The 13,882-nt window shown below is 33.0% G+C and overlaps 2 protein-coding genes across 2 annotated transcripts; both read right to left on the bottom strand.

Annotated features, from left to right (window-relative positions):
* Window positions 1–4,705: 4,705 nt before the first annotated feature.
* Window positions 4,706–6,725, bottom strand: LOC105162116 (cytochrome P450 81Q32-like). The gene is made up of 2 exons (XM_011080063.3): window positions 5,822–6,725; window positions 4,706–5,561 (listed from the first exon to the last, which is right to left on the bottom strand). The coding sequence occupies exons 1-2, from the start codon at window positions 6,692–6,694 to the stop codon at window positions 4,923–4,925; spliced, it is 1,512 nt and encodes a 503-aa protein (XP_011078365.1). The 5' UTR covers window positions 6,695–6,725; the 3' UTR covers window positions 4,706–4,922.
* A 4,772-nt stretch (window positions 6,726–11,497) lies between these two features.
* LOC105162117 (cytochrome P450 81Q32) lies at window positions 11,498–13,438 on the bottom strand. The gene is made up of 2 exons (XM_011080064.3): window positions 12,526–13,438; window positions 11,498–12,266 (listed from the first exon to the last, which is right to left on the bottom strand). Exons 1-2 carry the CDS (start codon window positions 13,396–13,398, stop codon window positions 11,640–11,642), a joined length of 1,500 nt encoding a protein of 499 aa, XP_011078366.1. The 5' UTR covers window positions 13,399–13,438; the 3' UTR covers window positions 11,498–11,639.
* Window positions 13,439–13,882: the final 444 nt, after the last annotated feature.

The raw sequence follows: 13,882 nt of genomic DNA, 5'->3' as shown, positions 1-13,882 counted from the left end.
TTGAGATGTGTTAACTCTATTGATCGATATAGAAAACCGTTCCCTATTTGATCAATCGCTTAGGCTAGAGACTTAAAGAGTCTAAACTATCTTAGAGCGCAAAGAAGATATCTCCATCATGTACTGAAAGGGGACAAATTCTATTTTGAAATCCACCATTCTCACTACAAACTCCGACTGCACTTGACATGGCTTGTAATCGAAGACATGGTCATCTCTCATTAGATCTAAGATGCAACCATTATATGTATAAGAATGTTGTGATTCCTCAAGTTCGAAAACTAATCCCATACTATTGGAGTCAGAGAGTTCTAGTTATACCGACCAAGCCTCTAAGTTTTAAATCTGATGATTCATTGTTAGTCAGTTCAGTCAGCTCAATAGACTTGTCAACCAACCCCTAAAATTGAAGAGATGACCTACATTTGTTGCAAAACAGAACACTCATTGAATAAATACAATATTTAGTGCAAGTTTCTATAGGACTTTAGAAGCCCTGTCTCGAGGTCCTTGACCTACAACATTTAAAACCAATTATCAGAAATTGGTTTGATAGCTGGCATCCAATGCGTAATCCAACTACATGGGTTATCCAATAGTGTGTGGGTATTTATTGTGACGTTAATACCGTAAACAATAAGAATAACAAACACACATAATTCCATGGATGAACACTTACTATATTTATAAAGACAATATTATTTTAATAAAGATTGCTAAATAGTTATCAAAACTGCCAATCACATTAGCTTTCCGGTCATCTATTCTAACGAGGGGGATGTCGAAGACACACCTCTGTAGGTCTAAGACTTCTTACTGAAGCTTATCAATGTGCATCCTCCAGTCCTTTGGGATACCTTTTTGTCGGGGTGGATGCTCATGCCTTCTCCTAGAGGGGACATCTTGTCGTAAGGTTCTCAGCACATTAAAAGTTGGGTTAGCAGGGATATTAGTGTTAGGTAAGCATAATGGTGAAACTGCTGAAGTTGAGCCTCGAACGGAGGTAGTAATCATCTGCTGGTAGGGGTGGCAGATTAGTCGAGCTCGCGAGCCGGCTCGATTTTGAACTGGAGCTCAGTTATGACTATTCACCAGCTCGCAAGCTGGCTCGCGAGGTAGTGAATATTTTTTTTATTTTTTTATATATATTTTTATTTTTGAATTTTTTGTATATTTAATTTTATATTTATTTGATTAATTTTATAATCAAAATTGACCATATATTATAATTATCAATCAATATTAATATTTTATTTTGGATAATAATAAATTATGGTACTTGTATTTATACATTTAATCTTTATACAAAAATAAATTTAATAACAACTTAGTAAATTATAATTTTTTTATAATTAAAATTATTATTTAATATGATATATATAAATTTTATATTATATTTTAATATATATTTGTATTACATTATATATTTTTTAAATTCACAAGTAATTCAGTTATGATTTTTTATTATTTATATCAAAATTTAGTAAAATCTATTAATTAATCTAATAATAATAATAATAATAATGATAATAATAATAATAATAATGATGGTTGAGCAATTCTAATTATTATTTTATTATATATAATGAGATTAAAAAATTTAATAAATAATTAAGATATCTTAAAATTCGGGCACCCGATTCATACGAAATTTAAATATATACAAGACTGTGTCCATTAGATCATATCAGATGGTATGATTTAAATCACATGGTCTGATTCAACAATACACCATCTTGAATGATTATTCTTATGTTTCGAGTACGATATCTCGACATCCGTACATCCAATAAGTCTAAAACTTTACCAAATATATTTTCTGTAAGTTTTATCATATCTAACGGTCTGATCTGGATTTTGATGGCCCGATAAACCTATATTGTTTAACAATATAAGATGATAGTTACAACAATATTATACTAGCATTTATAAATATATAAATTTTGTAGATTGTGAACATTTATTAATTTCAACTATAAAATATTTTTATGTATTTCAATTGCATTATTTCAGATAATTGATACTTTGGCAATAACTTTAAACTGTGCAGAATAATTTTTTTTTGTACAATTTATTAATTGTATTACTACTAAACTAATGAGTAGTTTATATTTATAACAATAAATTAGAATTTCATACTATATTTTGATATATTTATAATATAATATACATTATACAATCTATTTTATTACTTATAAATTTATGTAAAAAATTGGTGATTCTCATTATTTAATCTAATACTACTACTAATAATAATAATAACAGTAATATAGTATGCATTATATAATTTATTTTATTACTTATAAATTTATGTAAAAAAAATGGTGATTTTCATAATTTATAATAATAATAATAATAATAATAATAATAAAAACAAAAAAAAACAGTTTGCGAGCTCGAGCTCGACATGTAGGAGTCGAGCTAGAGCTCGAGCTTAAAATTCTAGAATCGAGCTCGACTCGTTGCCACCCCTATCTGCTGGAGGTCCTCTTGCAAGAAAGAGACCATTCTCCCAAAGGAGGTATTCAATGAAGTGTTAGCTCTGATGTTGGTAGCTTCTGTTGTTCTCATATTCTAGTTTTGTGTTTCCAGTGGCTGCGCCAATGATTGAGCAAAAAATACAATGCTCAGGTCTATTTGGAATAAAAAGTAGTGAAATAAGTGCTAAAAAATAAAAGATTGTAAATGAATGATATTGAGAGTCTTATTATTCGTGTTTCATGTACCAAAGAGAGGTTAATATTGAAAGCTCTCAATACGAAATTACAATATTCCTTTGAAAGTTTTAGTATGCCGGCTCAAATTGCCTTTCTCCCATTGGGAAAGCTCTCTATTCAAAGGCATTGTTTAATGTTACAAATAAAATAAAAAGACATATTTTTTTGTACCATTATAAGAAAAAATATTCTCACCAACTTTGCCCATAAACAAAAAAAGACATTTTTTTGTTTTTTTATGTAATATTAAATAGCGCCTTTGAAATCAAAACCAGTCAAAGTCACGTGAGCCAATAGGAGTTAGACGCCATTAACTTGGGACAAAAAAAAGTGTATTTTTGTGTTTTATGGTATCGAAAGTGCCACTTACCACAATTGTGGTACAAAAAACGAAATTAACACTTTTTAACGGGATCAATAAAAAATTTTGCCCTTTTAAAAAAAACTAAATTTTAAAATTTATACTATGCTAGCAGCAACATATTCGTAATTTATGTACTCAAAGTTGAAGACATTTGTTAAAATTTATAAAATAATTTAGGAACTCTTTCAGTATGTTTGGTTTTGATTTTGGCCCATATTTGAGATGGGCCAAAATATAGAGTATGTTTGGCTTATTTAGTTTTGTAAGTTTTGGATATATTTTTTATTATTTTAAAATATTTTTAATTACTTTTTGTCCAAAACATATAATTAATTAAAAAATAATATTTATTTTAATCACTCACAACCAAATAAATTATATATATTTTTATACATACATATATATAATATATATAAAAGAGACATGATTTGACAATGAACAGTAATTTTTGTCTCCCCACTACCCAACATAAAATATACCATACTTATTTTATATTATCTCCAAAAATAAATCCAAACATACACACTATCTCTAACTTATTTTTATTTATCTTTGTTTTTCTTTCTCTATCTTCACAAAACACCCCAAAACAAGTTAAAAACAAAACCAAACATTATGTTTATTTTCTCAAATAAGATTACTTTTAATGTAAATCAGGAACATTCTACTTTTTCAAAGCTTACGAGCTACTAACATTATATTTTTTAATCTTATAATCTGATTTTTGAATGCTCCTCAATTAATTTCAAATATTTTATAAAGTATTTAAAAAAAATTATATAATTCTCCAAAAACCCTCGACAATTAATTTGGAATAGGATGGACACATGATTAGACTTCTGTGACCAACTACGGAAATGTGAAGGGGGGTCCATAGTCGAAAATGCACCATATAGCCATCGTGACATTTAATGAGCCCATTTTGTCTAGGTAGGAGTTAATCATACTATTCATTCATTGGGAAAAATAAGGAAAAAAAAATGCAAAGTAATTTTTTGGTGATATTGCAAATGAGTAAATTATTTTCTTATAAAAAATATAATGATTTATTTTTTTGTATTTTTTAAAATGCAGCAAGTTACCCCATTCTTATGGATGTAAATTGCTTCATTTTTAAAAAGCATAAATGAATAAATTGCTACTTTTTTATCATAATAAAATAATTTACTCATTAACAATATTATTGAGAGGTAAATTACATTAACTCCGACATAAGGTTGATGATCGATTGAACTCTTAGCATTCCTAGGGCTAGTTAGTAATAAAAGACAAATCTTATTAATGTAAGTGGATATGCATGAATGTTCTATACATGAACTAGATCGGGTGGCGGACACAGCGGTGGACAACGTTGACCAGCACCTATGACGCTGGATAGTTTGTTTCCTTCACTAGATTAAGACCACTGATTCTGTAGGAAAACCTTATTACAAGACGTCAACATAGTAATTTCTCCATACAGTCGTGTCCTTTACTAGAAAACTAGCTCACAAATTTATTGCTAATGACTTCATCATATTAATTGTATTATCTCATACACAATAGTAGTAAGTAAATATAAGCAATCCACTTGTGATACTGTAAAATAACAATTGACCTCCCTGTATTTTTTAAAATGTAGCAACTTACCACCTTGTGTTTTTTTAAAATGAAACAATTTACTTAGACAAAAAGGTAAAATTATTTTATTTAAAAAATATAGGGAGATAAATTGTAATTATTTTTTTATAAGGAGTAATTTGCTCATTTGCAATATAAGAGTGAGGTAAATTACATCACCTATGCTAAATGGTATCCAGAGCAAGATTGAAAATGCATACATAATAACTTGTAAAAGTATCTCAAGATAAGGTTAATTTTTTGGATGGCTCACATAGAACTTTATGAAGCACATCACGTGCCTTGCACCTGGCCTCCAATGGAGTGAGTTTAGGCATGGAAAGCCCTTCTCCTTCTGTTAAATCTACCAAAGAATCATCAATCCTTTGCCATTCAAAACATTGTATTAGAGACGCTAAGGCTAAGCCAACGACCCGATTGGCTAGGCCGTTGCCCGGGCATGACCTTCTTCCCATCCCGAAAGGCAACAGCTTTGTGGGTCCAACTTCTCCGATTTCTTCAAAACGCTCAGGATTGAAACTTGTGGGATCATCCCAGACTAGGGGGTCTCGGTGAATGGCCCAAGCATTTACTATTATGATCGTGCCCCGCGGTATGTCATATCCACCGAGTGTGCAATCAGCCAATGCTTCATGTGGTACTAGTAATGGTACTGCAGGGAATAAACGAAACGTCTCCAAGATAACGTTTTGGAGATATGGAAGCTTGGACAAGTCCGATTCATTGACGATACTATTGTTGCCAATAAAATTGTCTATCTCAGCCTTGGCCTTGTCCAATTTTTCGGGGTGATTTAGTAGAACAGACATTGCCCATTCTATGGTAGCTACTGTTGTGTCTGTCCCGGCAAGTAGCATAACCTGCCATTTATTACCACATAAAAAACGATGATTATATGTTATGATTGTGATCCAATGAATGAGCATAACTTTAAAGATCACAGAATTACACATGATTGATATGTATGGCATGTCTAACATGGCATCAATCATGAATGCATCTTGATGTTTGTACTACCCTGCATCAATTGTTAACAGTGAACTCTATGTGCTGTTCATAGGCTATACGCTCAATCTAACCCTCCAGGAGATCAATTAAAAAGAAAGAATGAAGAACTTACCATTATAATCCCCTTGATCGTAACATCTGTGTAGCACTCAGGCTCTGATTCTTGCAAAGAGAGCAAACGATCTATCATTGTATTCCTACTCTTATCTCTTTTGTGTTCATCAATCAAACCTTGCAAGAAAGCATCCATTTTCCCAGTAACTCTCATCAAAGTCTTCGCATAACCTTTATAGTCAATCCATCTGAACACTGGGAAGAAATCTCCGGGGTTTGACACACCAGCTAGTGTGAGAACCTTATCTATGATCTCTCTAAATTGCTTCGCCTCATCATTCTCCTCGTCATCACCGAAATACCGCTTCCCAGCCACCATTCTCATGATAACATTGAATGTTAGCTGAGACAACATAGACCTGAGTTCAACTCTTGCAAAGTCTTGGCATGACTTTCCAAAGAGCTGTTTCAACAAAAGTTTGTTTTCGTCATGTCTGATGGACTGAAACACATTGAGGCGAGCTGTGGAGAATATTTCGACAGTGGTCAGGCGGCGAAGGTTGCGCCAATGCTCACCATAGTTAGAACCAACCAGGGTTGTGTAGTTGTAGCCGATGTATTTGCCTATGATGAACCGGGGGCGGTTGGCTAGCACGATGTCGTTCTTGGTGAAGCACTCCTCGACGATGGCCGGGGACGAGACAGCCACCATGAGGCGGTTGCCGAAACGAAGTGAGAAGATAGGTCCTAATTGTTGAGAGAGCTTGTGAATGGTGCGATGAAGTGGGAATTTGAGGAAGTGGAGGTGGCCTAATACAGGAAGTGCTGGCACTGGACTTGGTGGGAGTTTTCTTTTTGCTTTTGATGAAAACTTCAACACTACAGAGAGAAGGAAGAGTGGGAGGAGAGCGTATAGCCAGGTTATTTCCATTCTTGATTTGTGAATTGCACCTGTATCTGGATTTTTGAATTGTTATCTGATCAGCTGTATATAAAGATACACATGTATGGTAAAATAAGGAGTTAATTATTTTTTTATTATAAAAAAAAATATTTTATTATAATTTTTTTTAAAATAATAACAAAAACATGACGAGTCGCGATTTGAAATCGCGACTCGTCATTAAATAAATGCCAAATTCCATTTCCATATACATCATATACACAAGGATATAATATACACAAGGATATAATATTTCACCAATTCCATTTCCATCATTTGGTGCATATCGTGACAATGTGGAGTCAAGTTCTGAAACATTAAGTCGGTTTGTTGGTGAAGAAAATGAGGCGCAAAATGAGCCAGTTCAAAATGTGGGCGAGGAAATTACAAGACCTCGACGTCAACGCCGCAGACGACATTGTGGAACGGGTGGACATTTTTTATATTTGTAATTGTATACATTTAATGTAATTTTTTACAATTGTACAAAATAAATGACTATTACATTTGTACCCTTAATTGTAATTTTTTAAGTTAATGCAATGTTAATTTTATTAATTTTGGATATTAGTATATTGTTAAAATTAATTATATATAAACTAAATTATATAATAATAATTTCAACGAAAAAAAAAAATGCAGAATTCCCAAGTCGGGAAACAAAATCCCGACTTCAAGTCGGGATTCAGGATCCCGACTTGGAGTCGGGTTTTAAGATCCCGACTCCAAGTCGGGATTCAAGATCCCGACTTGAAGTCGGGATTTTGTTTTTTAAAACCCGACTCCAAGTCGGGATTCAAGATCCCGACTTGAAGTCGGGATTTTGTTTCCCGACTTGGGATGTTTTGCATTTTTTGGCATTTATTTAATGACGAGTCGCGATTTCAAATCGCGACTCGTCATGTTTTTGTTATTATTTTAAAAAAAATTATAATAAAATAATTTTTTTTTATAATAAAAAAATAATTAACTCGTAAAATAAGGTTGTATTCTGTCATTCAATAATATAATCATAAATATTTTCTCGTTGTTTAAAAAATTATAAATATCTCTTGATGTTTGGTTAAATTATATAATTCTTAAATTGATGTATGAAATTATCAACTTTACTATTTCTGTATTTTTTTTTAAAAAAATAAAAATTTGTAAAAAATAAGACGGGTGGATGAAAAATTTGTAAATTATAAAAAAATTATCCAACTAGTCCATGAAGAAAATAAAAAATCTTCAAAAAAATAAATAAAATTATTCATAGCCCACAAGAAAATTTTGATTAGTTCATCACACAAAATAGATAAAAAATTTATTAAATTTGACTAATTATTAGGTGATGGTAAAATTAAAAAGATATTAATAATTTTTTAAACTATTATTCGTCTGTCAGGATTTCTTTGCAGTGGTGCTCTCTTGCTCCCCAGGAGTAAAAGGTTATGAATCAGTCTAAGAATGCAACAAGATCATAAACTAAAATGCTATTAAAATAATTTAACCGGATCGAAGGAGTGTACCCTTTAATAATTCCTAGACATTTGGTGTAATTTAAAAAATGCAGAAATAGTATAAATAAACATCATGCGTTAACAGGATAAGGATTAAACAAAAGAGAATAAAAATTAACTAGGAATTTTACCTGTTATCAGACTTCTATTCGGCTACTCGCATTGATTCTTAATCTCCACTGGTTTGTTCGTGCTAGGATCAATGTAGAATTCCTCTAATATAGTCCACACAACATCGTTGATATCAACCTAGTTAGATAGATGTTCGATTGTGGAAGAAAACAAATTTTCGGATCGCACTATTGATTAGTCTAAAGTATGGAGTTCGGTGTTGATTCTCATCCTAAAATAGACACCTATACTTCATATTCGAGATGCGTTAACTCTATTGATCGATATAGCAAAAAAGGTTTCCTATTTGATCAATCGCTTAGCCTAGAGACTTAAAGAGTCTAACCTATCTTAGAGCGCAAAGAAGATATCTCAGTCATGTACTGACAGGGGACATATTCTATTTTGAAATCCACTATTCTCACTACAAACTCCGACTGCACTAGACATGGCTTGTAATCGAAGACATGGTCATCTTTCATTATATTCAAGTTGCGACCATTATATGCATGAGATTGCTATAATTTCTCAAGTTCCATAACTAATTCCATACTATTTGAGTCGAAGAGTTCCAGTTATACCAACCAAGCCTCTAAGGCTTCAATCTAATGATTTATTGTTAGTGAGTTCAGTTAGCTCGATAGACTTCTCAACCAGCCCCTAAAATTGCAGAGACGACCTACATTTGTTGCAAAACACAACACTCATCCAATAAATGTAATACTTAGTGCAATTTCCTATAGGACTTTAAATGCCCTGTCTCGAAGTCCTTAACCTAGAACATTTAAGACCAATCCTCAAAAATTGGTTTCATAGCCGCCATCCAATGCGCATCTCAACTACATGGGTTATCCAATAGTCTGTGGGCATTTTTCATGACGTTACTACCGTAAACAGTAAGAATAACAAACACACATAATTCCATGGATGAACACTTATTATATTCATAAATACAATATTATTTTAATAAAAATTGCTAAATAGTTCCCAAAACTATCAATCACATTAGCTTCCTGGTCATCTATTCGAACAAGGGGGATGTCGAATACACACCCCTGTAGGTCTAAGAGTTCTTGCTGAAGCTTATCAATGTGCGTCCTCCAATCCTTTGGAGCACCTTTTTGTCGGGGTGGATGCGCCTCCTTCTCCTAGAGGGGACATCTTGTCGTAAGTTTCTCTACACATTACAAGTTTGGTTAGCAGGGATATTAGCAGTAGGTAAGCATAATGGTGAGACTGGTGAAGTTGGGCCCCGAACGGAGGTAGTAATTATCCACTGGAGGTCCTATAGCAAGAAAGAGACCATTCTCCCAGAGGAGGTATTCGATGAGGTAGCTCTGATGTTGGTAGCTTCTATTGTTCTCACATTCTAGTTTTGTGTTTCCAGTGGCTGCGCCAATGATCAAGCAAAAAATATAGTGCTCAAGTCCACTTGGAAGAAAAAGTAGTTAAATAAGTGCTAAAAAATAAAAGATTGTAAATGAATGATATTGAGAGTGTTACAATTAGTTTTTCATGTACCAAAGAGAGGTTAATATTGAAATAAAGCTCTCAATATGAAGTTATAATATTCCTTTGAAAGTTATAGTATGCAGGCTCAAATTGCCTTCCTCCCACTAGGGAAGCTCTCTATTCAAAGGCGTTGTTTAATGTTACAAATAAAACAAAAAGACTTATTTTTTGTACCATTAAATGAAAAAATATTCTCACCAACTTTGCCCATAAACAAAAAAAGATGTTTTATTGTTTTTTTTTTTTTTGTAACATTAAATAGCGCCTTTGAAATCAAAAACAGTCAAAGTCATGTGAGCCAATAGAAGTTAAAGACCGTTAACTTGGGACCAAAAAAGTGTATTTTTGTATTTTATGGTATCGAAAGCGCCACTCACCACAATTGTGGTACAAAAAAAAGAAATTGACACTTTTTAATGAAATTAATAAAAAATTTTGCTCATTCGAATAAAATAAAATCGTAAAATTTATACTATGCTAGCAACAACATATTCGTAATTTATGCACTCAAAGTTGAAGACATTTGTTAAAATTTATAAAATAATTTAGGAACTCTTTACTTTCTCAAATAAGATTACTTTTAATGTAAATCAGGAATATTTTACTTTTTCAAAGCTTACGAGCTACTAACATTATATTTTTTAATCTTATAATCTGATTTTTGAATGCTTCTCAATTAATTTCAAATGTTTTATAAAATATTTAAAAAGAATACATAATTTTCCAAAAACCCTCTACAATTAATTTTGAATAGGATGGACACATGATCAGACTTTTGTGGCCAACTACGGAAATGTGAAGGGGGGTCAGAGTCAAAAATGCACCAACCATCCTGACATATAATAAGCCCATTTTGTCTGGGTGGGAGTTAATTATACTATTAATTCGTTGGGTAAAATAAGGAAAAAAAATGTAAGTAATTTCTCGATAATATTATAAATGAGAAATTATTTTTTTATAAAAAAAATAGTAATTTATTTTTTTTGTATTTTTTAGAATGCATTAATTTACTCCTATTTTTAGGGATGTAAAAATTTGTTTATTTTAAAAAATACAAATAAATAAATTGCTATTTTTTTTATTACAAGAGAGTAATTTACTTAATACAATATTATTGAAAGGTAAATTGCGTTGAGCCCGACTATAAGGTTGGTGATCGGCTGAACTCGAATGATCGTTAGTAATAAAAGACAAGTCTTAATAATGTAAGTGGACATGTGGACATGCATGAATGTTCTATATAGAGATGAACTAGATCGAATGGCGGACACGGCGGTGGATAACATTGACCAACACTTGTGACGCTGGACAGTTTGTTTCCTTCCTAGATTAAGGCCACTGATTCTGTAGCAAAACCTTATTACAAGACTTCAACATAGTAATATTTTCCATACAGCCGTGTCCTTTCTAGAAAACTAGCTCACAAAATTATTGCTAATGACTTCATCAAATTAATTGTACTATCTCCTACAAAATAGTAGTAAGTAAATGACATATGCTAAGAAAAAAACGTAAGCAATAGTTTTGTGATATTTTAAATGAGGAAATTATTTTCGTAAAAAAAAAAATAGCAATTTACCTTTCAGTGACTTTTTAAATATAGCAATTTACCACCTTATATTTTTTCAGGATTAAACAATTTACTTCGTTAGACATGAAGGTAAATTACTTTATTTTAAAAAAATAGAAAGATAAATTACTATTATTTGTAATATGAAAGGGAGGTAAATTACATTACCCGATGCTAAATGGTATCCAGAGCAACATTGAAAATGCATACATAGTAACTTGTAAAAGTATCCAAGATAAGGTTAATTTCGAGATGGCTCAGCTAGAAGTTTATGAAGCACATCACGTGCCCTGCACCTGGCCTCCAATGGTGTGAGTTTAGGCATGGAAAGCCCTTCTCCTTCTGTTAAATCTACCAAGGAATCGTCAACCCTTTGCCACTCAAAGCATTGTATTAGAGACGCTATGACTAAGCCAACGACCCGATTCGCTAAGCCGTTGCCCGGGCATGACCTTCTTCCCATCCCGAACGGCAACAGCTTCGTGGGTCCAACTTCTCCTGCTCCTTCAAAACGCTCGGGATTGAAACTTGTGGGATCATCCCAGACTAAGGGGTCTCGGTGAATGGCCCAAGCATTTACTAGTATGATCGTGCCACGCGGTATGTCATATCCACCGAGCGTGCAATCAGCCGATGCTTCATGTGGTACTAGTAATGGTACTGCAGGGAATAAACGAAACGTCTCCAAGATAACATTTTGGAGATACGGAAGCTTGGACAAGTCTGATTCATTAACGACACGATTGTTGCCAATAAGATTATCTATCTCAGCCTTGGCCTTGTCCAACTTTTCGGGGTGATTTAGTAGAGCAGACATTGCCCATTCTATGGTCACTCCTGATGTGTCTGTCCCGGCAAGTAGCATATTCTGTCATTTTTTTACCACATAAAAACGAAGATTATATGTTGTGATTGTGATTCAATGATGAGCATAGCTTTAAAGATTATAGAATTACACATGATTGAGATGTATGGCATGTCTAACATGGCATCAATCATGAATGCATCTTGATCTTCGTACTGTCCAGCATCAATTGTTAACATTGTACTCTATGTGGTGTTCATAGGCTAAACGCTCAATCTAATCCTCCGGGAGAACAATCAAGAAGAAAGAATGAAGAACTTACCATTATAATCCCTTTGATGATGACATCTGTGTAGTACTCAGGCTCTGATTCTTGCAAAGAGAGCAAATGATCTATCATTGTATTCCTACTCTTATCTCTTTTGTGTTCATCAATCAAACCTTGCAAGAAAGTATCCAGTTTTCCAGTAACGCTCGTCCAAGTCTTCTCATAACCTTTATAGTCAATCCATCTGAACACTGGGAAGAAATCTCCGGGGTTCGACACACCAGCTAGTATAAGAACCTTATCTATGATCTCTCTAAATTGCTTCGCCTCATCATTTTCCTCGTCCTCACCGGAATACCGCTTCCCAGCCACCATTCTCATGATAACATTGAATGTTAGCTCAGACAACAAAGACCTGAGTTCAACTCTTGCAAAGTCTTGGCATGACTTTCCATAGAGCTGTTTCAACAAAAGTTTGTTTTCGTCATGTCTGATGGACTGAAACACATTGAGGCGAGCTGTGGAGAATATTTCGACAGTGGTCAGGCGGCGAAGGTTGCGCCAATGCTCACCATAGTTAGAACCAACCAGGATTGTGTAGTTGTAGCCGACGTATTTGCCTATGATAAACCGGGGGCGGTTGGCTAGCACGATGTCATTCTTGGTGAAGCACTCCTCCACGATGGCCGGGGAAGAGACAGCCACCATGAGGCGGTTGCCGAAACGAAGTGAGAAGATAGGTCCTAATTGTTGAGAGAGCTTGTGAATGGTGCGATGAAGTGGGAATTTGAGGAAGTGAAGGTGGCCTAATACAGGAAGTGCTGGCACTGGACTTGGTGGGAGTTTTCTTTTTGGTTTTGATGAAAACTTCAACACTAGGGAGAGAAGGAAGAGTGAGAGGAGAGCGTATAGCCAGCTTATTTCCATGCTTTATTTCTGAATTGCACCTGTATCTGGATTTTTTACATGTTATCTAATCAGCTATAAATAAAGATATACATGTATGGTAAAATAAGGTTGTATTGGTCAGAGTAACGAAATAATTATAAATACTCTCTCATTGTTTAAAAAATTATAAATATCTCTTGATGTTTGGTTAAATTATATAATTCTTAAATTAAGCTATAAAAATTATCAATTTTACTTTTACTGTATTTTTTTAAAAAAACAAAAAATTTGTAAAGAATCAAAAGGGTGGGTGGAAAATTTGTAAATTATAAAAAAATTATCCAATTAGTCCATAAAGAAAATAAAAAAAACTTCAAAAAATAAATAAAATTATTCATAGTCCATAAGGGCATTTTGATTAATCCACCTTACAAAATGAATAAAAATTTAACAAATTTAATTAATTATTAGATGATGTTAAAATTAAAAAAATATTAATAATTTTTCAAATAACGAAAACACG

Source organism: Sesamum indicum, linkage group LG5 (genome assembly GCF_026168435.1).
Source record: "Sesamum indicum cultivar Baizhima isolate 11 linkage group LG5, ASM2616843v1, whole genome shotgun sequence".
Taxonomy (NCBI): domain Eukaryota; kingdom Viridiplantae; phylum Streptophyta; class Magnoliopsida; order Lamiales; family Pedaliaceae; genus Sesamum; species Sesamum indicum.
The sequence above is the reverse complement of the archived record's forward strand: the minus strand, read 5'-3'. Positions and strand labels throughout refer to the sequence as shown.